Raw genomic sequence first — 24690 nt, forward strand, 5'->3', positions numbered from 1 at the left:
CATCTGACATGTTTGAAAACAAGAAACCTTTGAAAGTATTTATGTACAGTAAGCTGGCAGCTGCGTACATAATACAACATTAATGCTAAAAGACTGATGCTAAAGCTAGCTTACATCTCAGCAAACATTCAGTCAGTTGGTAAAGTATATCTACATGATACCAGTGTGTTCAGATATTGCATTTTGGCCAACGCATTCTACCTTTTTGCTCTCAACACAGATACCTGTGCACCAATCATGCAACCAAAGCCTGCTCAAATGTGATTGGTCAATACTAACATGACTACAAACAGCCTACAAACAGAAACCAGAATGCTTCTGAACCAAAATCTTGTCCCTTGCCTACAGATTCTGCATTATTATGCAGATAATTATTTATAGAGATAACCTAGCTGGTAATTATAACTTTCTAGAGCCACAGCTGAAGTTTGTGATGGAGACTTTCTGTTAGAATTGTGCAGCAAATCCAAACCAAGATAACCCTGATTACATCATCATGTTGGTTTTTTTTCAAACTCAAAACTCCCTCATGTTTTTAACTGTTTTTAATGTTGGGACTAGTGAGTTGGCGCTGAAGAGCTCAGCCTACAACGTGCTCACACAGTCTAATGTTAAATTTTCAGATTTCACTGTTCAGATAATAAAGGGATAGTTCACCCAAAAAAGAAAATTCAGTCATTGTCAACTCACCCTTCTGCTGATTGAGGTTCTGCTTTATTTTGTTAGTCCCTAAAACACTGTTCGACTTTCATAGAAAAACAGTGTTGCACAATCTCCCAAACAATGGTGACCAAAAACATTAATTGCCTCCATACTGCTCATGTAAACCAAGCCTCCTAAAGTCCCGACATCATGTTTGCACATCATCACACCATGCACACCCAGTTCACACAGTGAATGTGGTTCCAAACTAAGGATCTACAGTGAAGATTCAGGCTAAAAAACATTGTGTAAATAACATTTTTCATATCAGCTTGGCATGTTGGGACTTTAGGAGACTTGGATTACACCAGATGAGCAGTATGGAGGCATTTTATGTTTTTATTCTGAATTGAAAACTGGTCACCATTCACTTCCACTGGTTGGGAGATTCTGCAACAACAGTTTTCCTGTGAAACTCCAGCAGTGTTTTGTAGACTAACTAAATAAACCCGACCCTCATTCAGCACGAGAGTGAGTAGATAATGACTAAATTTTCATTTTTGGGTGAACAGTCCCTTTAACAATCTCTTTCTCTTTTCAATACCCAGATGCTCATGACGCTAAGTCTTAGATAAATCTCTGAAATATAAACACAAAGTAAAGCAGAACAGTACCAGACGCCTACTCACATAAGTGACCAGTAGTGGTGTTTAATTGACCTGCAGTGACTCAGTAGATTCTGGTGTGTGTTGGCCGGCAGCAGCAGTCACTGCTTCATATAAAGGCAGCAGCAGCAGCAGCAGCAGAGGACAGAGGACAGAGTTCTTGAAGTGTCTGTAGAGCAGTTGCGCACTGAGAGCTGCAGGATGCGCGTCGTGGCTCTCCTCTTCACACTCGGGTTCCTGCTGAAGGAGGCTCAGGCATGGGGCTTCAAAAACGGAATATTTCATAATTCAATATGGCTGGGTAAGTAACTTTTGTCTTGCTGTCGCAGTTGTTGTCGCTAGGAAACGTCAGCCATGCTTGGACAATTAGGTTATGAAGTGAAGTACTGATGGACTGTGATGAAGTTAAAAAAGTATCGAGTAACGACCAGCTATATTTACAAATTCAGTGTTTTACATCTTTGCAAAAGCAGAACTATCTGTGTGCTGTTAAAGTGTCTTAAAGGGACAGTTAAAAAAAAAATACCCGTAGGGCTATTTATCCATCTAGATAGTTTAGATCTGAGCTGCAGAGTTTTGGAGATATAATCTGTAGAGATGTCTGCCTATTTGTTAACACTGCTGGAGATTCACAGGAAAACAGCATCACAGCATCTCCCAAACAACTGAAGTGAATGGTGACCAGTTTTCAAACCTGAAAAAAAAAAGCCTGACTCTTCACTGTAGATCTGTAGCTTGGAGCCATATTCACGTGCACATGCACACTGTCTGAACGGTGTGTGTGTGTGTGTGTGTGTTTGTGTGTGTGTGTGTGTGTTTGTGTTGTGATGGTGTGCAAACGCTGTTGGGATTTTAGGAGACTTTGATAATGCCAGATGAGCAGTATGGAGGCATTTTAGTTTTTTTTTTACAGTTATTTTTACATTTGAAAATTGGTCACAATTCACTTCCATTGTTTGGGAGATTCTGCCAAACTGTTTTCCTGTCGAACTCCAGCAGTGTTTTGTGGACTAACAAAATAAACCCGACCTTCACTTGGTGTGAGGTGAATAGATAATGAGTGAATTTTCATTTTTTGGTGAACTGTCACTTTAATATAATGGAACTCAGCAGAGGTGGGCACAAATACATCAAAATGAATCTTGTTACAAACTACATCAACTTGCCCACCAAATGTATCAAAAATAAACACAATGCATTTATTTTCATGTGTTCATTTATATTTTATTTAGCAAGGACGATTTCCTTCTCCTCCTTCTAGATCTCTTCTTTCAGGGTGTGCTGCTCAATAATAGTTTGGGAAAATGTGTTTCATTAAAATACAAGTAATTTGTAATATGAGAATACAAAAATCTAGATATAAACTTATACGATCACATGTCTCGATATGGATGTGACCTTAATTTCTCTAGTTTGAAAAGCGAGCTCTGCTAATTTCCCACATCATAGATTTGGTGTAGCCAATCAGGATATCTGAGTGGTGGGAGGCTGCGAATTCATTGCTGTATGCTGTTGGCTGCCAGTTCTAAAGTGTGTGTTTGTTAATTGTTCTTTTCTCCTTGTATTTTAGTGTCATTCAGTGAGTCGTAGCTGAATATTTGATCATATTTTGATTACAAAACTTTATCTGAGTGGAAATTTTCACCAAACACCAAAGCCGCTTCTTTACTCAAACTTCTGGTCATGAGGAGCAAAAATTAAATATCACAGTTCACAATGAGCGCTTTGCTGGACTTGACAGGACATGTCACATTATTTTTCTACAGTTTGGAAGAGGGAATAAAAATCAGTCCTATTTGAGAAGTAAACGACAAATTATATAATGCATCTTAAATATTTCAAATACAAGTTTTGAAAGTATTATGTCACAAATAACAAGTATTTACGTATTTAGATGCAATTTTTAAATACATTTAATTGAAATACTGCCTGTCTTTCTAGAAATCATGACCCAATTACTCAAAATGTAGGAACTATTCTTTTTCTACCCACTGACCATATCACTGCCCAAAAGGAAGCATGTATCTACACATGGATGAAAAGTTTGAGCTTGTGAGTGTGAGATGTCAACAATAATGGCAACCTCCTCAGTTTTGTCAGTTTTTGCAAACACAGCAAAAACCATAAAAAATATCAAGGCAAATTGTGCAAGAGTACCAATGATTAACTGGCAACACACCAGCAGCTTTCCCTCCTGCATGTTTATGACCTGGCTGAGTGCTGCATGTAGCCAGTAAACATGGGGGAATGACTTCATCTCTGGACCTCCCAAAATTCAAGCAGATCACAGGCATAAGACAAGACAGTCCAGACAGTAATTCATGGCTTTCAAATGACATGATATTGACACCACAGATTTGAGTCTCTCCCCATGTGTTGTGATTTAAATCAGACAAGCTGCTGACATTCTTATATATACCCTTCTGACACACACTTTATGACCCTCATGCTGTATATTTTTATGAGATGAGAGGGAAAATAAGTGTTTTCACCATCCTAATGAGTTTGCTTTATTTGAATGGTATGCACAGCATTTTCCACTATTTTTTAATGCAACTTCTGTCCTCTGTTACATGTGTTTTATCAGCTTTGGGAAATGCTCGGATATGGCAGATCAAGTTCCCATGTTTCACAAATTTGGTCACTGTTGCAGAAAGTAGCTGGTGTGAAAATTATGAGTACAAAATGTGTGCCATTCAGAGCTGAAGGCCGTAGCGGTGAGCATGAGTGTTTAATTAACAGGTTAAATGATCAAAATATCAACTTGAGGGTGATTTCTGTGGGCTCTCTGCCTAGTTTTGCAGTCATGCATGCGTGAAGCCAAAACAGGATCAGCAGAGGACTCCCCACTGAGGAGGCCAAGGAGCAAGTGACCCAATTGTTGGTGAACATCCAACATGTGGAAAAATGTCACACTGTTAGCCTTCCTCATTCACATTTTGTTTTGCTCAATTCAACCCTCTCACTAAAAACACTGTCACTCCATCCATGTATTTTAGAGCTTTCTTTACAGGGATTAAGGGAAGTGGGACTGTTGGTTAAAGTGGGGTTCTTATCCATAGTCAGTGTATTAACTACAGTAGATGGCAGTTGACATGCCCCCAGTTTGAAGAAGCAGACAGTGCCAGTTTAGGAAGCTAAGCACTGTACTGCTGTGGACAGGATCGGCAGCAAAATGTATTTTAGCCACCTAAAGAAATCAGTATCAGTTTAAGTGTACACTATTTTATGTTATATTTATTTTCAACACTTTACCTTACTGTCAGGCAGCCTTTTCTAAAAGGAAACAGCTGTTATATAAGTTTTCATTGGTATAACTATGTTGCCGTCATAGAAACAGATCATAAGACTGTGATATTTATTGAAACTTGAAGCGATATCTGCTGTCTTCACTTCTACACACACACAGCTCTTCTCAGCTCACCAGAGCAGCTCTGTGTCTGTCTGTCTGTCTGTGACACAGTGTATCTGTGTTGACTGATTAGAAGTCATGAGTAATAGCCAGTCAGATGGTGCTGTGGGCGGGACAGTGCAGCAGACTGCAGAGTGTTGTAGTGTATTATACTGAACAATGTTTAATTATCTATTAAATGTACTATAGTAAGACAGTAGTAAGACACTAGTGTATAGTATTCAAAGTATACTATACTGTATTATTATTATTATCAAGATCCAAGACAAGTACATTTTAAGATAATTTAACCTTAACCTACTGACCCAAAAATTATGATTCCCTGCATCACAACAGAGACCAACCAGGTTCATGTCCTCACAGAACATGTCGGTTGCTTGTACTGCTGCCTTGATCAGTTAATCTTATTGACAATAACAAAAAGATATAAAGGTTATAACTAATTGTGTGACTTCTGTGCTGTAAAGGGTTGGTTTGGATTCACCAAAATCAAACACACAAACTAACAGCTCGAGGCAGCAGTAGACCGTGTTCTGTGAGGTAAAATTACTGTGTTTGCCAAAGGAGTCTGGTTGCTTTGGGGAGAGTGATTCAACAACTTATAAAACAGCCATTTCCCATGGGAAAGTGCCTATCTGACAGCGAGGTTAAGTGGTGAAAATATTCTAAATTTAGCATGCAATGAAACTGAAATTGATTCTTTAAGTAAGTCTTTTATAAATGACTAAAACACATTTTGCTGATGACCGGTCCACAGCAGTATATTGCTTAGCTTCCTACATTGGTACTCCGGCTGCTTCTCGAAACTGGGGTTGTGCTGACCACCATCTACTGTAGGTAATACACAGACTTATATGCAACCCCACTTCTAAAAAAGTATCCCTTTAACTGTGTACAGTACGAACAGCTTGTATGCAGTTCACTGTGGTTGCTGCACCCAGGGTTACCACAAAGGACACACAACCTTGTCTCTGCTGACTCTAGACTGGTAGTAACTTTTCTGTTTTCTCTCTCATTGACAGAGCAAGCAGCTGGAGTTTACCACCGGGAATCACGCAAAGGGAGATACCAGCTGACATATAAAGAGGCCAAGGCTGTCTGCAAATATGAGGGAGGGAGTCTGGCCACTTTTGAGCAACTGGAGGCTGCTCGTCGAATAGGTCTGCAGCAGCTTACACACAAACTCAACAATACACACTCAGAGCTCCCACCAAAGATTTACTTCAGGAAAAGTGTATGGATCATAATTTATCATAACTCACTCAAAGGACACTCTTTCATCATTGTTACGTTCCCATGAGTCCCAGAGTGCTGTTTGACCCATTAACATCCTGCTATGTCATAAACACTTTGAATTATATTTCCATTTCACCAGCTGGTGGCAGGCAGGCCTGTGTTTGCCTTTCCTCTCTCCCATGGCACATCGTGCCTGAGGACAGGTCTCTGATGAAACAGTAGTGATACATTTCTCAACCCACTGGAATGCTTTTAACATGTAAGAAAAGAGGTTCATATGTTTGTAGGGTAAAGGTCATTGGGAGGCAGTGCGTGAAACTCGAGTGCTCTGCTGTTGCATGACTCTGTGCCACATTTAAAACAGCCCCAAGAGTGTTATAAAGGCCTGGTAAACACCGTCTTGGGTGGGTAATGTCACTCGTCCCTTGGCACAGAGATTGAATCCAGCCCCAGGCTCTGGCATTACGATCTTCCTGACCTCCATAAGTTTCCCCCAGCAGTCTACCTAGGAGGTCCCTTCTTTATCTGGACTGTTCTGGCAGCAGTCTGCTGATTGTAACTCTGAGCTAAGTGAGTTCAGGGGAACTCAGAACTCTGAGTTCCCTGCCCCCCCCCGAACAAAATAGCAAACAAAAAATGTGGTTGTAACCACCAGAAGGCTCTGATCCAGATTTACTCCTGTTGAAAGACAGACTTTGTGTGGTTGTTTATATCAATGTACTGTTGCATAAAACCAACATTTTTCTGCTCTTGTTCAGGTTTCCATGTGTGTGCAGCTGGATGGTTCGACAAAGGACGGGTTGGATACCCCATTGTCAAACCTGGCGCCAACTGTGGTTTTGGGAAGGTTGGCATCATTGACTATGGATACAGGCTGAACAAAAGTGAGAGATGGGATGTGTACTGCTACAACCCAAATTGTGAGTACATGTTTTTTTCATAATAGTAAACAGGGGCTTGAGCACAGATGCACAAAGCATATTTACTCAAAGGGCAACTTTGGTGTGTTTCAGCCTGGACCCTTTTTTGTGTGCGTCTAAGTGACCAATGGGGACAATTTTTTTTTTAAAAACGGTCCAGTAAGCGAGATCAGGCTGCATTAATCCTCTCAAAGTGATAGTAATTCCAAGGGCGTTTTCACACCTGCCTTATTTGGTTCAGTTAAAATGCTCCGTGGTATGATTGCCTATTTAGTGCTCTTTGAATTGGCTGGTGTAAAAGCTGTCAATCGAACCCTGGCGCAGACCAAAGAACCAGACTGGGTCTGCCTGGAAATATGGGTCTCATGTGGTTCCAAATGGACTTTGGTGCAGTTTGTTTATTGTGTGAAAGCAAATGAACCAACCATGGAATTTTATGAAAGAGGATATGATTTTAGCATGATTTCCAAAGTGAAACTGCTAATAAATCCATCTGCTGATCATTAAATCTGTTCAGGAGACGAGAGGCAGATGCACTCCTTGACTCCTGCTTCCGTCTTATTCTTTTCTTCTCCTCTCAACACTTCTGTGAACTCAATACATGAACATATACAGTCAGGGTGGTCTCTGTATGGACATTATGCACACACGAGCCACAGCAGGTCAGTGAGGTACATGCAGGTGTACAGTGTGCTGTAGGCTGAAAGACGCCTCCTTTTTGAGCTGTCAGTCATTATTTAACATGCCATGATTTGCTAAATAATGTGTAAAATCTGTTAGTTCTTTGTGAGCTTAAAGGGGACCTATTATGCTTTTCCTCTTTTCTGACCTATAAATGTTGTCACAATGTTGGATACTCGTGTTAAACGATTCCAAAGCGTCAAATAATGAGGTTCATGCATTTGGAAGTGAGCCCCACAAGCTGTTTTGGAGGCTCTGCATGCTGTGTTTTACTGTCTTTTTTTTAACGGTGTAGTAACATTGACGTCAATGCGTGCCAGACTTACATATATGGTCATACCCCGGCATGTGTTTTCATGTTAGAATAAACGGCAGCATTAAGACCGCATTTAGTCCATCAGTAATTTTCTGACGGCATTCTTCTTCTCCTGCTTTATTTGCAGCAACAATGTTGCTTTTTGCCATAATGTATTTTGTATATTTTCCATAGCTCATAATTATAACAACTTGATGATTTTGATTTAAGTAAGTGGCTCGCGATCGCTTCATTTCATGTGGAAGAAGAGTCAAATGATGCAACAGACGCCCCTTTTATATGAACGCGCACAGAGTCTGAAGACGAAAGCCTGGATTAACAAAGTGAGTTGATAACCACCATCGTGATACCCGTTATCTCTGATTGCAGTTTTAGGCTTTGTCGATCCAGATCATGCAGAAAAGCCTGGCTGTGTTGAGCTTCCTTCGTAGCACAGCCCCCTGCTGTCTACAATGATTTCAGTGTTAGTACGTTGAGCAATGGCTCCCAGAAAATGATTGTTCGGGTGTGAGGGAAAGTTAACTTTGTTTAGCTTTCCTAAAGAGGCTTTTTCCCGGCCAGCAAAGGAAAAATACCTCCGTGTTTGTCTGTCTACGGCACTTCACAGGGGACTGTTTTGTCAACACGGGCCAATATGAAGCTGAATTAGCCGGTAGCTAGGCTCGGCAGCGCTCGCCAGCCCTTCGGAAGTCCTCGGGAGTGTGACCAATCACAGCGGAGTGGGCTCGGCGGGAGGCGTACATGGAGGAGGGCCGGGGGGTGGAGTAAATTACACAGACCGTTTTCGCGGGATGCAGAAAATACAAGGAAGAGATGCAGCGAGAGGCACAGCGTCCTGAAGATCTACAAAGCTTTCTGTGCGGGCGATCGTGTGTAGCTGCTCTATAGGAGTCCAAAATCAAATACAAAGGCCTGAAAATGAGTATAAAAGGTCCCCTTTAAATATACACATCTAAAGCATTAACGTGCTGCAAACCTCTGTCAGTCACAGGAATTTGATTTTCCCACGTGGGTCCTGATGATGCACTGATGAGGCAACATTACAATCACCAAAACTGTCCAATCAATGAGTCACCTGTCAGTTTATAAACCTGCATGTTTCCTCCTCTTGGTTCATTTGTAAAAAGTCAGTGTGAACAGGAACCGCACCAGGACTAAAATGCAGTAATAAATCTTTTTTTTTCTTTTGGTCCAGACCAAATTAAGCCAACTGCAGGTGTGAAAACACCCTAAGTATCTAACAGAAAGGTCTTTCTCTGTAGGGATCCTTTCTATAAAGTTGTCAAAGAGTAAGTAAGATGCTTTTCGTTTAAACCAGAAACAGATGATTTAATGTCTTGTCAAGGCCACTGGACTCCATTTACAGAAAAAGTCATTTCATCTTCGTAAAACACACTTCATTCAAACTTGACAGAAACAAAATAAAACTCACCAAAACTGCCTTGGTTTGTCGTCCCACTGTTCCAACAATCAACACATCTACTCAGATAAACCCTTGAATGAGACATACAAATATTCAAAGAGGAGCGAGAGGGAGGTCGGACATCAGAGAAGCCGGGGGGAGACGTGGTGGTGTGTAGAGCAAGAATATTTAAAAAATCTAAAAATCAATGACTGCAGTGCAATTTTGAGGTTCTTTACCTGCTTTGTACAACTTTATTCTACTACACTTCATTTATTTTACTGCTGTAGAGGTGCATGCTAAACACATAATAAACTAAAATAATGTGATGCATTTTTATTTTGAACAGTCTGAAAGGGAGAGCCTACATAATGTGCACTTTTCCCTGCTGAAAGAACACATCGCCCTGACATTGCCTCACAAACAACCAAAACCATCAAAATCTGAAAATAGAGTTGATGAGAATAATTAATTTTCAGGCCATAAAACTAAAACAAAGAGCTAAAAGAGGACAAAAATATAATTGATTTCACTGAGCACATTTCAATGCTAATACGTCTGACTGTTTAAATATAACATTTTCAATGCAGGAGTTGTAGTAGTATTTGTGACAGTGAAGTAAAATAGCTGAAAAGGTTCTGTGGTTTAAAGAGTCAGTGGTGACTATGTTGTGATGGTTAAGCGTCAGAGTCAGTGGAGGATACCCGGGCCCACAGGTTAGGTAATGTCTCCAAGTCTGAGGCTCCACAGACTCACTCAGGATCCTGGTCGTCACCACTGCTTCCAGTCAAAGATGAGGAATGATAGAGAGAACCTAACCAGTGCATGGTGGGATCACAGTGGTGGGTGAGGACTTTATGTTGCCTTGACTCAAAGCCACAACCTCAGTCCCACCCTGTGAGTTATCTCGGTCAGACTAAGAATAGACGTGGAGGAAGTAAGAACTTATCAGTGTGGATAAGATGTTAGTGGAGTAAGTGAGTAAGCGATAACTAACACATGGGCTGGTCTATGAGTGAGGGGTTTTAACAGCCACCACGCCTGAGTGAGTCACAGTCTGAAAGATGGAGGGAAACATTAAATTTCATCATCTGCTTGATTCATTATAAGCCAGTGGTTATTTACACTCATTTACACATTTTAGTGTATCTGAAAAAACATTTAAAAGCAATATTTTGAAAATAATCAAGACCACCTATGATTCCCTCCATTCAAGACTTTGATTTTCTTATGTTGATGTGCCTAAAATGTCTCAACTTGACTATACTGACTTGTATCTGTGCAAAATTTATCACTACGGGGGTGTTTTCACATTTCTCTGTTTTTCTTTCCTAAAGTCCGAGATTTAAACCAGGCAGTTATGTTTGGTACTTCAAAAGCCAATTGTCTAATACTGACATTATGAGAGGACCTCATGTGAGTTGGAAATGACCTGCAATCAAATTTCATATTTGTTCAGTTGTCTGACAACAGAAAACAAAAAATTCAGCCACAAATCACTGAAAAGCTGAGTCTGACTGGACTCATCTGGTCATCGAACCTCTGTGTGAAATATGGTCAGAAAATTGCAGTGAAATTTTTACTTTACAAATTACCAACATTGCAGATTGACACAGGATTAAAGGGATAAGTCACCCAAAAATTCAATTCAATTTCAGAATTCAGATTTAGTATTTTAGTCCACAAAACACTGCTGGAATTTCACAGGAAAACAGTGTGTCACAATCTCCCAAACAATTTAAATGAATGGTGACCAGTTTTCAAACAGAAAAAAAACAAAAGTATAAAAACATAAAATGCCTCCATACTGCTCATCTGGTGTAATGCAAGTCTACCAAAGCCCAACATGCCAAGTTGAATTTAACAAAACAAAAAAAAAAAATTATTTACATTATGTTTTTGGCCTGAATCTTCACTGTAGGTCTTTAGCTTGGAGCCATGTTCATGTGCACATACACACTGTGTCAGCTGGGTGTGTGTGTGGTGTGACAGTGTGCAAATGGCCTTAGGAGACTTGGATTATACCAGATGAGCAGTATGGAGGGGTTTTATGTGTTTTTTACAGTTGTTTTTTCCATTTGTAAAATGGTCACAATTCACTTCCATTGTTTGGGAGATTTTGTCCAGTCTGTTTTCCTGTGAAACTCCAGCAGAGTTTTGTGGACTAACAAAATAAACCCGAACTTCAATTGGCATTAGGGTAAATAGATAATGACTGAATTTTTCGGTTTTGGGTGAACTATCCCTTTAAGCTCACAGATGACTTTTGCAATTATTACAAATTATTAGAGGTTCTTAGATAACAGACCTCCTAGTCAGTCCTCCCAGGATTTTGCAGGCTTTGTTTGAGATTTCTGCCTAAAACACCTGATATCACAGCAGCATTTCTAAAAAATTGCTTGTTGTGTGTTCCTAGGCGTTTTTGCGATGAAGTTGCAGGAACAAGTTACAATTGTTTCTTGTTTTTGAATTTATTAAAAATTAAAGGCATCTTGTTCTGATGAGAATAAAACTGTGTTATGTTCTGAGTGTTCTAATTAACCTTACCAAAAAGACTTAAGATTACAGAAATTCAAAGAAAATATGGTTTATTCGTAAATAAATTGTGGGAGTATTCCACAAAGAAGCAAAATATTTTTGGAGCTCAAGCACAAAATTATAGAATATATAATATATATAAGTGTACAGAGCATTGATAAATGTCAGTAGTAATGACAAAAATTGTGTTCTTTCCAGTACCCGTGACAAAATAAAAACAATACAGAAATAAAATATAAAAAACAAAACAAAACATTGAGTTGGTTCATTCAAATATAAATGTATGATGTTTGTGCAGAGGACTGCTATGTTTTGTGGAACTGCAGGAAGCTATGATGATTGGTCAAATTTGTGAAAACGTTGCAGTGATTGGACAAAATTGCAAGGTCATGCAGAATTCAGGGAACTGGTTGAATTTGTGTTAAATGTTGCGATTGTGTAAGTGGCTTAATACAGTATCACGACCCAATCCACAATAGACCTTATTAATAAACCTTCATAAGACCTCCTTTGTGCAAAAATGAATGTTCTTCACCATTTTCACTTCCATTTCCACATCACCTTCTATTATCTTGATTTGAGCTGCAATGATTAATTGATTGTTTAATTAAACACCAACTATTTTCATGATCAATTAATCAGGTTGAGTAATTTTTAAAGAAAAAAGTGAAAAATTCTCTGATTTTAGCCTCTTAATGTGAATTGTTTTTGTGTCTTCACTCGTCTTACAGTAAACTGAATATCTTTGAGTTGTGGACAAAACAAGAAACACTGATCAATATTTTCTGACAGTCTGTGGATCAAACAAAGATCGATTAGTGGAAAAATTATTGTCAGATTGCTCACTAGTTGGAAAATGTCTGACATACATCTGTGCGCTACTTGTTTTAATGTTTGGACCTATTTTTCAACCGACAAGATAGCGACAGGATTAATTAATCAATTTTCATTATTTTCTGATGTTTTATGGACCAAACAACTAATCAAGTGTCTAATGGAAAAATTTTTGCCAGATCGATATTTGTCACCATTTTTCACCAACAACTGATTGATCAATCATGAATATAATGGCTAGAATGATCTGCAATAAATTATTTGCAGCCCTAATCTTGATGCATTTTATTGCAAACGTGTACACATGTTAAATACTTCAAAATTAGAAATAAATGCATTTAGTCTGAGTTAATAGGACATCTCATTGCTTTTATTTCCTCTCATCAGGAAAACGATATAGAACATTTTAGACGGCTGAATTTTAAGAATGTATTTAAGTTACGACTAAATTTCTTCCATAGTCTTTTATTTATTTAGTGACCCCAAATAAAATCTCTGTGAACCACCTGTGGGTCCTAACCCAGACAAAGAAACCTGACATCTCCAGTGCAGAGAGTGAGTTAGTGTTGGGTGTGTCAGCCCCTGCCAATTACAAGCTAATAAGCTAACAAACAGCATAAACAAATTTCCCCAAATGGCTAGTTCATGCTGCCTGCTTGTGCAGTGCGTGGTGGAAGCTGTTGGTTCAGGTTTGATGCCAACAACATTCCAGTTCTCACTATAGTTTCAGTGTATATATCTGTCAAATATGTAACATACATGAAAATTATTATTTGTAAATAACTGAAAATCATTGTTCCTGTTCAAGGAGGAAAACCAGTTTCATCAAAATATTAATTATAGTATTTTTACAGACATTAAATTTGTCTGAAGGGGAACTTAAACATGAATTAAAAGTCCAATCCAAGATAACTTTGATAACATCGACAGGGTTACTTCAAAAAAGAAAGCCTTAGTTGTCCATCTCAAAGCCATGGAAATGTGTTTTATATGACGTGAAAAAAAAACACAGTACGTGTAAGTTAAAAACAAAATACAGGAGGTATTAGGCCGTGGTACTAGAAGTGGCCAAATATGTTTACACTGTTTATAACAGTTAGAATTAATAGAGAATGACACGCTCAGAAATTTCATAATAAGTATTTCCACTTTATCTAAGTAAAAGTTATGGCAAGTCCCATGTTTCAACATGAAACCTGACTAATAAGATTTTTGAGGCCGATACCAAAGTCAGTATTTGAGAGTCTGATAATTACGTATAGAGGATTTCATTTTTTTCCTTCCATCTAAGGATCACTTAAGCCCACAATCACTGTTTTTTGGCCATTTATTGGCAGTGAACACAAGCTGTAAACACCACACTGAGATATTATCACCTTAAAAAGATGATAAGTGAGTAGAAAACTAGCAAACAGTTGTTTATATACACATCCAGGAGACTTGAAGCATCTGTATTCTGTACCCAACTAAATCCTATAAAAATACCCAGCTCTTCAGAGTCAGTATTATTATGATATATTATTTATATTTATTAGTATATTATTTTCATGGATCTTTTGTCTTTGTTGAGATTATTGTTTTGGTTTTATGACCTCACTAAATGTCAATTGTGTAAACAGGCAATTGTTTTCTAACATGTTAGCCATAGTAGGTTTGTGATGCAATGTCAGGGCAATGTTTCTATTGGCAGCTTTAAGCACTCATTATGCAGAATCTCCGGATCAGAATGTTATAAACAGCAATACATCATATTATTTGTGTTTATTCTAGGTTTGGCATGTAAAATCTCAATTTACAAATCTACAGCTGAAAAGTAAATGTCAAAAATGGCTCAAAATTATGCTCACTGATTTTTTTGATGGCAGCAAAGATGTGGAAACACAACATTCATGTATTTTTTCCTTATCAAGTTGTTCATGGCAAACAAACAATTGTCTCTTTAGACTTCATGCACACACAGAACAATGTTAACATTCATTTAAAGTTGTGTTTTTGGCCATCTGATGAACTGAGACTTCTGACTTCTTAAAGGGATACTTCACCCAAAAGTGATAACTCAGTCATCATCTACTCACCCTCATGCCAGTTGAAGGCCGGGTTTAGTAAACACTGCTGGAGTTTCACAGGAAAACAGCATTGCAGAATCATCCTAATAATGGAAGTGAATGGTGAGCAGTTCTCATTTTTTTTATTTGAAAACTGGTCACTACTCACTTCCATGGTTTGTTAGATTCTGCAGAGCTGTTTTCCTGTGAAACCCCAGCAGTGTTCTGTGGACCACAAAACTAAAGTATCCCTTTAAAGGGGATACTTTGCCCCACCTACCTGACCTCCCTCATCCAGGTCTACGCTCCCTCCCACTCACTACACTGTGCCAATCAAAGACGCCTGATTCAACCACCACAACACAGTCCAAGGTCATTAGCTGTAGACCCAGGTAAATACCTCTTACAGTCCTATTTAAAATAATCTGAAATATCCCTTAAATTGCTAAATGCTCCACTGTGGTCACCAGCTCAGACTGGGTCTGGCTGCTGTTAGGTGCTGAGAACAGCTGCCTGCATTGTGTAGCCAAATACATCATAATGAGCTCGATGAAACTGAGCCAAAACAGTAAAGTTGTGGGCTGTAAAACCAGAAACAATGAGCTGACAGTTACTACTTCTTCATTCAGTCAACTTTGATTTAATCTGGAGGAATCATTGAGGGAATGACCCCGTTTACAATGATGTCGAGAGTACAGCTTTAACAGAAAAATATAACAAGAAAACAAAACAAAATATATAAATATATATAATAAACAATTAAAACAATTAACAGTTACATTCAAGAACATAATACTTTATAATCATGGTTTTAAATTGGGTACAAGTGTGTTCAGTTTTACTGTGTGTTGTAAAGTGTTCCGGGTGTGCAGCACAAAAACTAAAAGCAGTTTTCCCAAAATTAGCATTTGCATGAGGGAGTTGACGTGTCAGCCAATCAGCTGTGCATGTTGTATAATGACTATTGGACCAGTGTCATGAGGAAGTGATATGTGATGGTAATTTTCCAATCAAGGCTTTATAACAGAATGGAAACTAACGTATGTCACGTCTAACTGTTAACAAAGTCCACCTTTTCATACAGGATGCTGTGATGTGTAGAATAACTGTCAGTGGTAAAAAAAAAATTAGGATGGAGTGATAAACCCAGTGGTTTGAGAGATGAAGCAGAGGCGTGTCTATAGATAATGTCCCTATAGTCTAGGACAGTCATGAAGATGGACGTTTCCTGCTGAAGATGGGAAACTCTGTTTCTGTATTAATGTCCAACTTTCTGTTGTTGCTAACAAGTGTGTCAATGTGAAATTTAAAAGTATTTTTTAGTACAGCCAGATACCAAGATATTAGTATTCAGATACCTTCTCAATACTGTGTCCATCTAGACCAGTCATCCCCAAAGACTGGGTCGTAACCCTAACCCAAATAAATAAAAGATTATGGAGGAAATTCTGCAAATCTCAATTTAAAATGTGTATATTGTTTTAATGATGAGAGGAAAAATCTAAATACACTTATTTTGACTCATGTATAAAGTTGGTTAAAATGCCCTGTGTTGTTTTCCTGATAAGAGGAAATAAAAACAATTAGATGGCCTGTAAACTCAGACTAAATGCATTTATTTCTCATTTCTTGTGTTTTAACAAGTGTATGCATTTTGGATAAAGAGTAAAGATAATATAAGGGGATGCAGAAATGGCAGCAAAAATCATCATTCATTCATTATGCATGAATTAACTGAAAGTTATTGATAATGTCTATGGTGAATTGGATCACGATGGAAAAAAATTTAGGTAACACTGATCTAGACTTAATATACCATCCATTACAAACCATACTAAGTTCAGTAGAGCTGAGGGGAGTCACAGAGTTGGCTGATAATTCTTTGTTGTCCTTTCACATTACACAGTCACTTGATCCATTGATAACATGAAATATTGATTATAACAGCTTCAAACTCAGTTATCAAAGACTTGTACAGGTATTGCAGTGGAAAAATAAACTTGCAGGTGCTCTCTTGTGGACAAACTATGCAACTTCAACTCTGCCTCTGTTTCACTTTCTACCATTTAATTGGCTGACACATACAGTATGCAGACAGATTCATCTGTAATGTTGGCCAATGTGATTTACTGTATTTAGAAGATGTGTCATTTCTCTCAAGCCATGTCAATGTGAAATTTAAAATGATTTTTAAAAAATGTGGATGAAATCAAACATAATTTCTCTAATTTTTCAAAAACTTACATCTAATTTTTAATGGTTATGAGGTTTAATATTAGAGTAGAAAGTCACCCATCCTAATAAGCACGACCACATGACTTTCATTATTCTGTCCTTCTGCTCTGTAAAGTTTACACTCAGAAGCCATCTAATGCTGTGCATCAGATGCTTTGGCTAAATTGTTCCCAACTGATGGCTGTAAACTCACTTGTTTAATGAGCTACAAATGAAACAACATTTCATTGCTTAACCCTCCAGGGCATCTAGTGGAAAGGATTTAGATGCCATTGTCACCAAATCTCAACATGTGTGTTTCATTTCTTTTACTCAACAAAAGGTTTTCTTTTCCATACTCTGAATTCAGTCACAGCTCACACGCAAGAGACAGACCCCCAAACCAGACGTCTTCACATGAACAGATGCACTGTCCCAGCAGCTGATTGAGGGGAGACACTGGTGTGGGTTATAGTGGTCATTTTGCCTGAGAACACAGACACCAAATTTATCCACATGTCCTCAGTTGATAATGGTCCAGAGCAGGAGCTTTTAATGTCTGAGACTGTGGGCCTCCCCTCAGACCAAGCTGGGAAAAAGGTCCCCCCCCGCTTAGTTTATGTGCTTTGCTTTGCTCAATGCCTGCAGGCCTATGGATCATGAGTTTGTTATTTGAACCCACAGACACTCAACAATTGAGCCAAGATAGTCTCTTATTGCTGTTTTACACAACTTCAGACTACACCAGATATATTACAGTTTTTCCCCAATTGCTAAAACACCTATTTTCTCAAAAGCTTAAACACAAATCCAAAAATTCAAACTACATTCACAAAACCCAAAACTTTTCTATCACAATCAAATTAACAAATCCTGTGTTCAAAACCAAATAATGTGTTCAGATCATACACACAGCAAGTAAAAATATATTCATCACAGTTAGACACTACATAAAATGATTTAGGACACAGCATCCAGGGTATGTGGTTAAGAGAAAATGTTTATTGTAAAAGCATTCAGCAAAAAATTATTGTACTCAGTGATATCTACATTCAGCACTTTCATAACAAAAATTAAAAAAGAAATGAAAAGCACATTACTGCACAGTCAAAGTCACTGAGATTCATCCTCCAACATCACGTCTTTGTGCTGGGAGAGGATTTAATCCACATCACAGGGAATATTTTCTCTTGCCAGACAATGGGGGAAAAAAAACCTCTGTGTGCCGAACCCAGCCTCGACAAGACTCCACAGTTATATTATCACAGGCCTGTTCCATTGCCTCCAATAAAGTTTCCCCGGTGTAGGGCTGTCAGGCATAAATCTTCCACCACCACACAGAGAAAAACTCCTCTACTGGATTGAGGAAGGGGCTGTAACGTGGAAGGAAAACCTTGATGAAGCGCTGGTTGTTGGTGAACCACTCACATATCAGGACAGCACAGTGAAAGCTCACATTGTCCCAAACTATGACATATACAGGATGCACTGCTTCCAATTATGTTCTTGCCTCTCTGCCTCCTTTTTGTCAGATTGACCCTGCACATCTATGGAAATGTATTCATGGAGCCTTTCCCTGGAATCCAGTTCAAACACTCTATAAAGATAGATAAAAAGTAGTTTAGTACAGTAAGTGATACAGAAAGTTGTTACAGTATGCACTCCAGATTTACATACATTACTATATAGTTTACAGTACTGGAAAAGTAACAACTGCAACTACTAGCCTACAGTAACAGTCGGCCTGTGAGCATAGAATTGTACTGGAAGCATCAGTGCTGAAAGTGTGTGTAGGTTACACTTACTGATATCTTAGATCTTTGACTCTTTCAGAGTTGCGCTCCAAGAGTACTCTGTACACTTGTTTCATGCTAAGTCTGTTGCATTGGAGAACACGGTCAATAGTTGACAGAGACACACTGTTGATTCCATCAAAGTTGACATTGTCTTCAATCACTCTCTGCTGGATTTCACAGAGTCGGATGACATTATTTTGAAGGATCATATACAATGAGTGCTTCTTGTTGTTGGGAGAAAAGAGCAGTCCTTCCACCCTCATTTTGTCATCTTTCAGTTTTACAAAGGGGAAAATGCACTTACAAACATATATAACCAGTAAAAACAGTATTGTAATGAACATTACAGTACTTACAGTATAGTAATTTGTATGTCAAATGTCGAATCTGCACAAATCGGGTTGGACTCTTTGTCCAGCTTCTCTCATTGTCATCCCTTGTACAAAGACATGGTGTATACAATAGTTGCCTAGATTTCATCAGTAATGATTGTTCTTGGTCTTCCTCAGCCTCTTCCTTGTCCCCTTCCTCCTCGTCCACTACCTCTCACACAAAATCGCTAACTCTGCCTCTCATCATTAGAAACATATGTGTTCAATTTTGAGTTGTGGTGTGTAAAAGATGACTGCTGTGTTGTAGTTGTGTTCACACTCTGCTGCAGTTTTTACAATTTTGCAACACAAGTGTAACACGGTGTGAAATGTGTTTAGTGACTGAGTGTGTTTAAGGTTTAGCAAAAAACAGCAGATGAGTTTTTGAGTCTAAGTACCTGAACAGTGTTTAAGGTTTGGCCAAAAGAGTGTTTGATTCTAAAAATGAGTTTAGGCCACTGAGAATTTGGTTTTTGTCAAAACACTACACAATTCACATATCCACACACACACAAGCATCAAAACACCTCAGCTCTTTTGCAAAAGAAAACACTTCATTCAAAACTGTACAAAAATGAGTAAAAATCTGACTTTGTCACCATACAGCACACACATGCCTCATACAGTCTGACTTTGTTTGAACCAGTTAGATGCTGTCTACTCTGTCTAAAACCTGTTTAACTTTTCTTTTCTTCCACTTTCCACTTATCTTTTTTAGAGATGTCACCCTCTCCTTTCAGAAGCTGAAAAAAGTTTGTCTCCCCACCTCACAGTTTTCATCGTTAACAATAATTGGGGCGGACCTGCTAAAAAAAAGGTTCAAAAGATTAATTTTAGTGAAATAAAGCTACTCGTGATGAGTGCAATAAAAAGACAGAAGGAAACACAACAGAAACAAAACACAGCCGACGACACAGAGTCGTAAAACATTAAGCAAAATAAATAAATACAATGTAATTTTGCACTAGAATCTGTGAATCTATTAGATGAGTGTGAGAGCAATTGTTGCACTGGAATAACTCTAGTTATTGCTGAAGAATAAATATAATTATTGTCTGAAGATACATGTAATTATGCACTAGATCCAGTAGGTTTGCCACAGATAGTCATTATGGTAAATTAATATGCAAGTATTATATTCTACCGTGCTAATACTAGTATTATTTTTGTTTTAAAAACAGATAAATAAAAAAAACACATAGGTGCATACTCTAACATTGCTTTTCTCACTGTTAAAATGTAGACCTCTAATTTTAAACTTTCAGATGTAATACCTTTAATCACTCAACACAGTTAGCATGGTATTACTGTGGACATGTGGCTGATTTTGGTATCAGTATCACTTGGCAAGAATGCATTTCTTATTAAATACCCTGGGCGTGGAATAATTTGCAAGACAAAACTTCCTTTTGAAACAGTTATTTTGAAACTTCATCTGTGTTGTTGTACTTTATTACAGAGCTTTAAAATACTTGATTCTGACTGGTCAGTTACGGCATTCTACAGTATGTTATTTCCGAATAGCAGACCGCTGTTGTGGATGCAGTTCTGATCATAGGCTCAAGAGGACTTGGTGGAAGCAATAAATCATTTGTAAATCAATGACATCATTTTTAAATCAATATTTTGTGTCAAATCATTGATTATTGTAGTAAGTAGCCAACTAATAAATGGGATAAAGTTGAGTGAGTGGCTCATTATTGCCAAATAAACACCTGATGCACCACCATGTTGGGGTTTATTTTGCAATAATGACCCACTCATTCTATTTTATCACTTACATATGTGAATGTTTAATGTTTTTTCTCAGACTCTTTTTAAAATAACCTACCCCACCATTTTGGTGGCGTCTTCCATGTTAAGTGGTGGTAGACAGGTGCTCTGTTGAAGTATGTCCAACAAAGACTGTCCAAATGGACTATAAAATAACTATATTTAATGTTTAGAAACATATCATATCAACTGTCTTGTAAATCTTGCATGTCCCTAGCTGTATGTAAAGTAAACTAATATGGTGTCCTGAACTTGTGTGCTTGAGAAGACTTATCACTACATGTCATTCATGTGTTTTACAGCCAAGGAGTGTGGTGGGGTGCTGACAGATCAGCAGAAGATCATTCAGTCTCCTGGCTTCCCTGAGGAGTATCAGGACGAACAGATCTGCTACTGGCACGTCCGTGTGCGCCTGGGTCAGAGGATCCGCCTCCACTTCATGGAGTTTGATGTGGAGGATGACACAGCATGTCTCGCAGATTACCTGGAAGTGTATGATAGCTATGATGATATCTCAGGCTTCGCTGGGAGGTGAGGATCAGTGAATGATGGGAAGTGTCCAAACATGCAGTTCCCAAAACTTTAGCAAATTGAAACAGGCTTAATGTTGGCATGAAATTGGTTACATAATGGTGATGTAATTCTCAAATGATTAAAGGAATAGTTTGGCTTATTTGAAAGAGGGCTGTATAAGGTACTTATTGATAGTCAGTGTGGATGGCAGTCAACATCCCACCAGTTTGGAGAAGCAGCAGGAGTACTGGTGTAGGAAGCAAAGCAACGTGCTGCTGTCGACAGGGTCAGCACTAAAATTTATTTTATCCAACTAAAAACCTCAGTATAAGTGTAATGTAGCCATATTATGCTCATTTTCAAGCTCATACTGTTTTGGGTTTGTACTGGAATAGGTTTACATGCTTTCATGTTCTCATAGCTGCAGAACCTCTATTCACCTTCTGTTTGAAAGATTCCATTTCAGCTCCTAACCAACTTTCAGTTTGAGAAGAAAGGCTGTATTACAAGCAGGTGGCCATCAGACAGACTTTTCCAACAGGAAACCATTTATTTGAGCCAAATATCACAGTCTGTACCTCAACCAGAATCCTTTTGAAAAATTACCTTGTAAGTCACAGGAGATGCTGGTCTGCCAGTGCCTCTGTCTGTGAGTTTGAATTCATCAAAGTCACACAATAGCAAAAACAAACTAAATGATCAAGGCAGTGGTAGACCAGCAACTCCTGTATTTTGCAGGGTAAAATGAATTATTTTGACAAAGGGAGTCTGGTTGCTTTGGAGAAAGTGATATTTGGCTTCTATAACAGTGATTTCCCGTAGAAAAGGGCTGTCTGAAATATAACGTATACTTGAACTGATGTTGATTTCTTTAGATGGGCCGTTTTTCAAGGGTTTTGCTGCTGACTTGGTCCACAGCAGTACGTTGCTTAGGTTCTGTGCTGGCACCCCTCTTCAAACTGGAGGTGTGTCAACCACCATGTACTGTAGGTAATACACTGACTATCAATAAGTACCTCATCCGAACCCACTTCAAATGATCTGAAGTATCCTTTTAAACAAGAAAATATATTAACACATACGATTAGACGTAGAAAATAAGTTATCATAAATTTGATATTTCAAATTATGAGTCTGTATGAAAAGGGCAGCCATTGTAGTCTGTTCCACAGCTGCTGAGATGATCTACAGGACAATTCCAAAACTTTTTGTAATCATTTAGACCCCAAAATATGTTTTTAAAAAATGACCTAGGTTTGAAAATACCGGTATTATTAGCAGTCTAAAGGATAATTCCAGTATTATATTCCGATAATTGTCAGACAGCCAAGTGGTAGAAATTTGGTGAAAATAGACATTTCTTTTCCTGTTCTCTGCAGGTGTTTGAACTGAAGAGAATGAGCTGTGAAAGTTTAATGTGAACACCTTTTGTTTACAGATTCTGTGGTGATTATTTACCTGAAGATATCATCAGTACAGGTGAGATGTCCTCATAATGTCATGTGGTGGAACCATGAGGAAACATTATTTGGCTGTTGCATACCAATCGTTACTCTGTGGATTACCAAAATAAAACACAATGACATTTGTCTGTTTGTTTGACAGGAAACGTGATGACGCTAAAGTTCCTCTCTGATGCTTCAGTTACAGCCGGCGGCTTCCAGTTACAATACAGTGCCTTTAATGCATCTGCGTTTCCACAGAATTACACACACTATTTCCACTGACCAGTGCTTTAATACACTGTTTAATCCTGTTCCTGTTTTTATGCTATTGAGTAGTTCATGTACTGTGATGAATACATCTTTACAGCTGATTAAATAAATGAGTCAAATAAACAAGGTTGTTAAATTGTATCACAGTTTTCTGACTCTTGCATTCTAGAAAAGCAAATATATTTAGCTGTCCTGAGGATGAGTACAGGCAACTTTATCGTGTCTTATTTACCACAGGGGCATCAAAAAGGGCCCTCTTGTAGCCTTTTCTTTTTAAACATAGGAGCACAAGTTTATATTATTTACACCTAAGATATATGTATATATGTTATATATTTCTTGTATATTGGGCCTATTTAAAATAATTAATTCCTGCTTTGCTCAAACTATCATTCAAAATTAAATGGTAGCACAATAGCTAAGCCTATAATTACAGGTTCCTCAATTACTTGTGATTCTGAGATGGAAATATAAGACAACCATTTCACCTGGGTCCACTTTTAAACTTGCTTTAATTGGAAGCCGTGGTTTAAAATCCTGGTTTTGTTTGTTTTACTAGGTCGACATCAATCAGCTGTTTTATCATAAGTAGTGAGCATATAGACCAAAAAACACAGAAATCATGATGTTGATGCATCATATCATATGATTTTGATGACTGTAGATTTAAAGAATGTAACAGTTGTTGACTGTTAATAGGATGAACAAGATAAGTAAAGAGGAAAGGTATCAAACACCATCTATTATGTTCCATTTTTCAGTCAGATATTCTGCCAGTTAAAGTTTGGGGTTTTCTTGGATCAAATCAGTTATCCAGTGCAGCCTTTTGTTCCAGCATCAGTTTACAGTGTGGACATTGTTGGAAGTTTGGACACAGCTCACTTGTGGGCAGGCTTAATTTCAGGGTATGTGGTACATGTGGGGATGAAATGTGCACCAGCAGTAACTGTGGGAAGGAACTAAATGTATTCACCGTGGAGGAAGTGGTGGGGCTTGGAAAGCTGGCCGTCCAAAAAGAAAGACGGAAAGCATGGAACCAGGTCCAAGAGAAGAATACCCGCAAGAACCACATAGGAAAGGAAAAATTAGACGGAAGAGGGAACAATACATTAAGTCCATTTCTACGTTTCTGTCGATTAAATGTGCGGTTGAGGGAGAAAGAAAATTTAAAGATAGAATTTCAGGCCCTTTCAGAGCCTAGGTTGAGTAAGGGTACTTAAGACAGTGGGATGTTTTTTCTTTTTTTTAAATGTATATTAAAGTTAGCTGGGAAAGTTTTTTTTTTCTAGCCAGTGGTAGACAGTAATGCAATGTCTTGGATGCCAACCACCTTTAAAATCCATCAAAGAAGAAGGTGGAGTGTCTATGTACTGTATATGGTGCTGCTGTGTAGTTAACATCATCTCTTTCATATCATTTCTGATGGTGTTTGGAAACCAGTGGTGAACAAAGTACTCAACCCCACTGCTCAAGTCAAAGTGTACATACTGTGACTCTGGAAATCTGTGACAATTGGTAATGACCTTCATTAATAAACAGGCAAAACAGGAACTTGGCCAGATGAAGAAACACGGGTAACAGTTCGTTCTTCACGCTCAGAGTCCACACACAGTCTCT

At 38.3% G+C, this 24690-nt stretch overlaps 1 protein-coding gene and 1 pseudogene across 1 annotated transcript; one reads left to right on the forward strand and one right to left on the reverse strand.

The window, feature by feature from the left end:
* Positions 1-1458: 1458 nt before the first annotated feature.
* tnfaip6 (tumor necrosis factor, alpha-induced protein 6) lies at positions 1459-23214 on the forward strand. The gene is made up of 6 exons (XM_084723965.1): positions 1459-1608; positions 5742-5879; positions 6714-6875; positions 21148-21376; positions 22797-22837; positions 22964-23214. The coding sequence occupies exons 1-6, from the start codon at positions 1509-1511 to the stop codon at positions 23083-23085; spliced, it is 792 nt and encodes a 263-aa protein (XP_084580091.1). The 5' UTR covers positions 1459-1508; the 3' UTR covers positions 23086-23214.
* Positions 18218-19082, reverse strand: LOC146322442 (uncharacterized; annotated as a pseudogene).
* Positions 23215-24690: the final 1476 nt, after the last annotated feature.

The sequence above is a fragment of the Lutjanus erythropterus genome, chromosome 8 (genome assembly GCF_056507025.1).
Source record: "Lutjanus erythropterus isolate fLutEry1 chromosome 8, fLutEry1.hap2, whole genome shotgun sequence".
Classification (NCBI taxonomy): domain Eukaryota; kingdom Metazoa; phylum Chordata; class Actinopteri; order Lutjaniformes; family Lutjanidae; genus Lutjanus; species Lutjanus erythropterus.

Excerpts from the sequence above, each read along its gene's own strand:
- tnfaip6 (XM_084723965.1), top strand. The coding sequence starts at position 1,509 with ATGCGCGTCGTGGCTCTCCTCTTCACACTCGGGTTCCTGCTGAAGGAG. Across the intron at positions 1,609-5,741 it reads TCATAATTCAATATGGCTGG|AGCAAGCAGCTGGAGTTTAC; the intron begins GTAAGTAACTTT and ends TCTCATTGACAG. Across the intron at positions 21,377-22,796 it reads ATCTCAGGCTTCGCTGGGAG|ATTCTGTGGTGATTATTTAC; the intron begins GTGAGGATCAGT and ends TTTTGTTTACAG.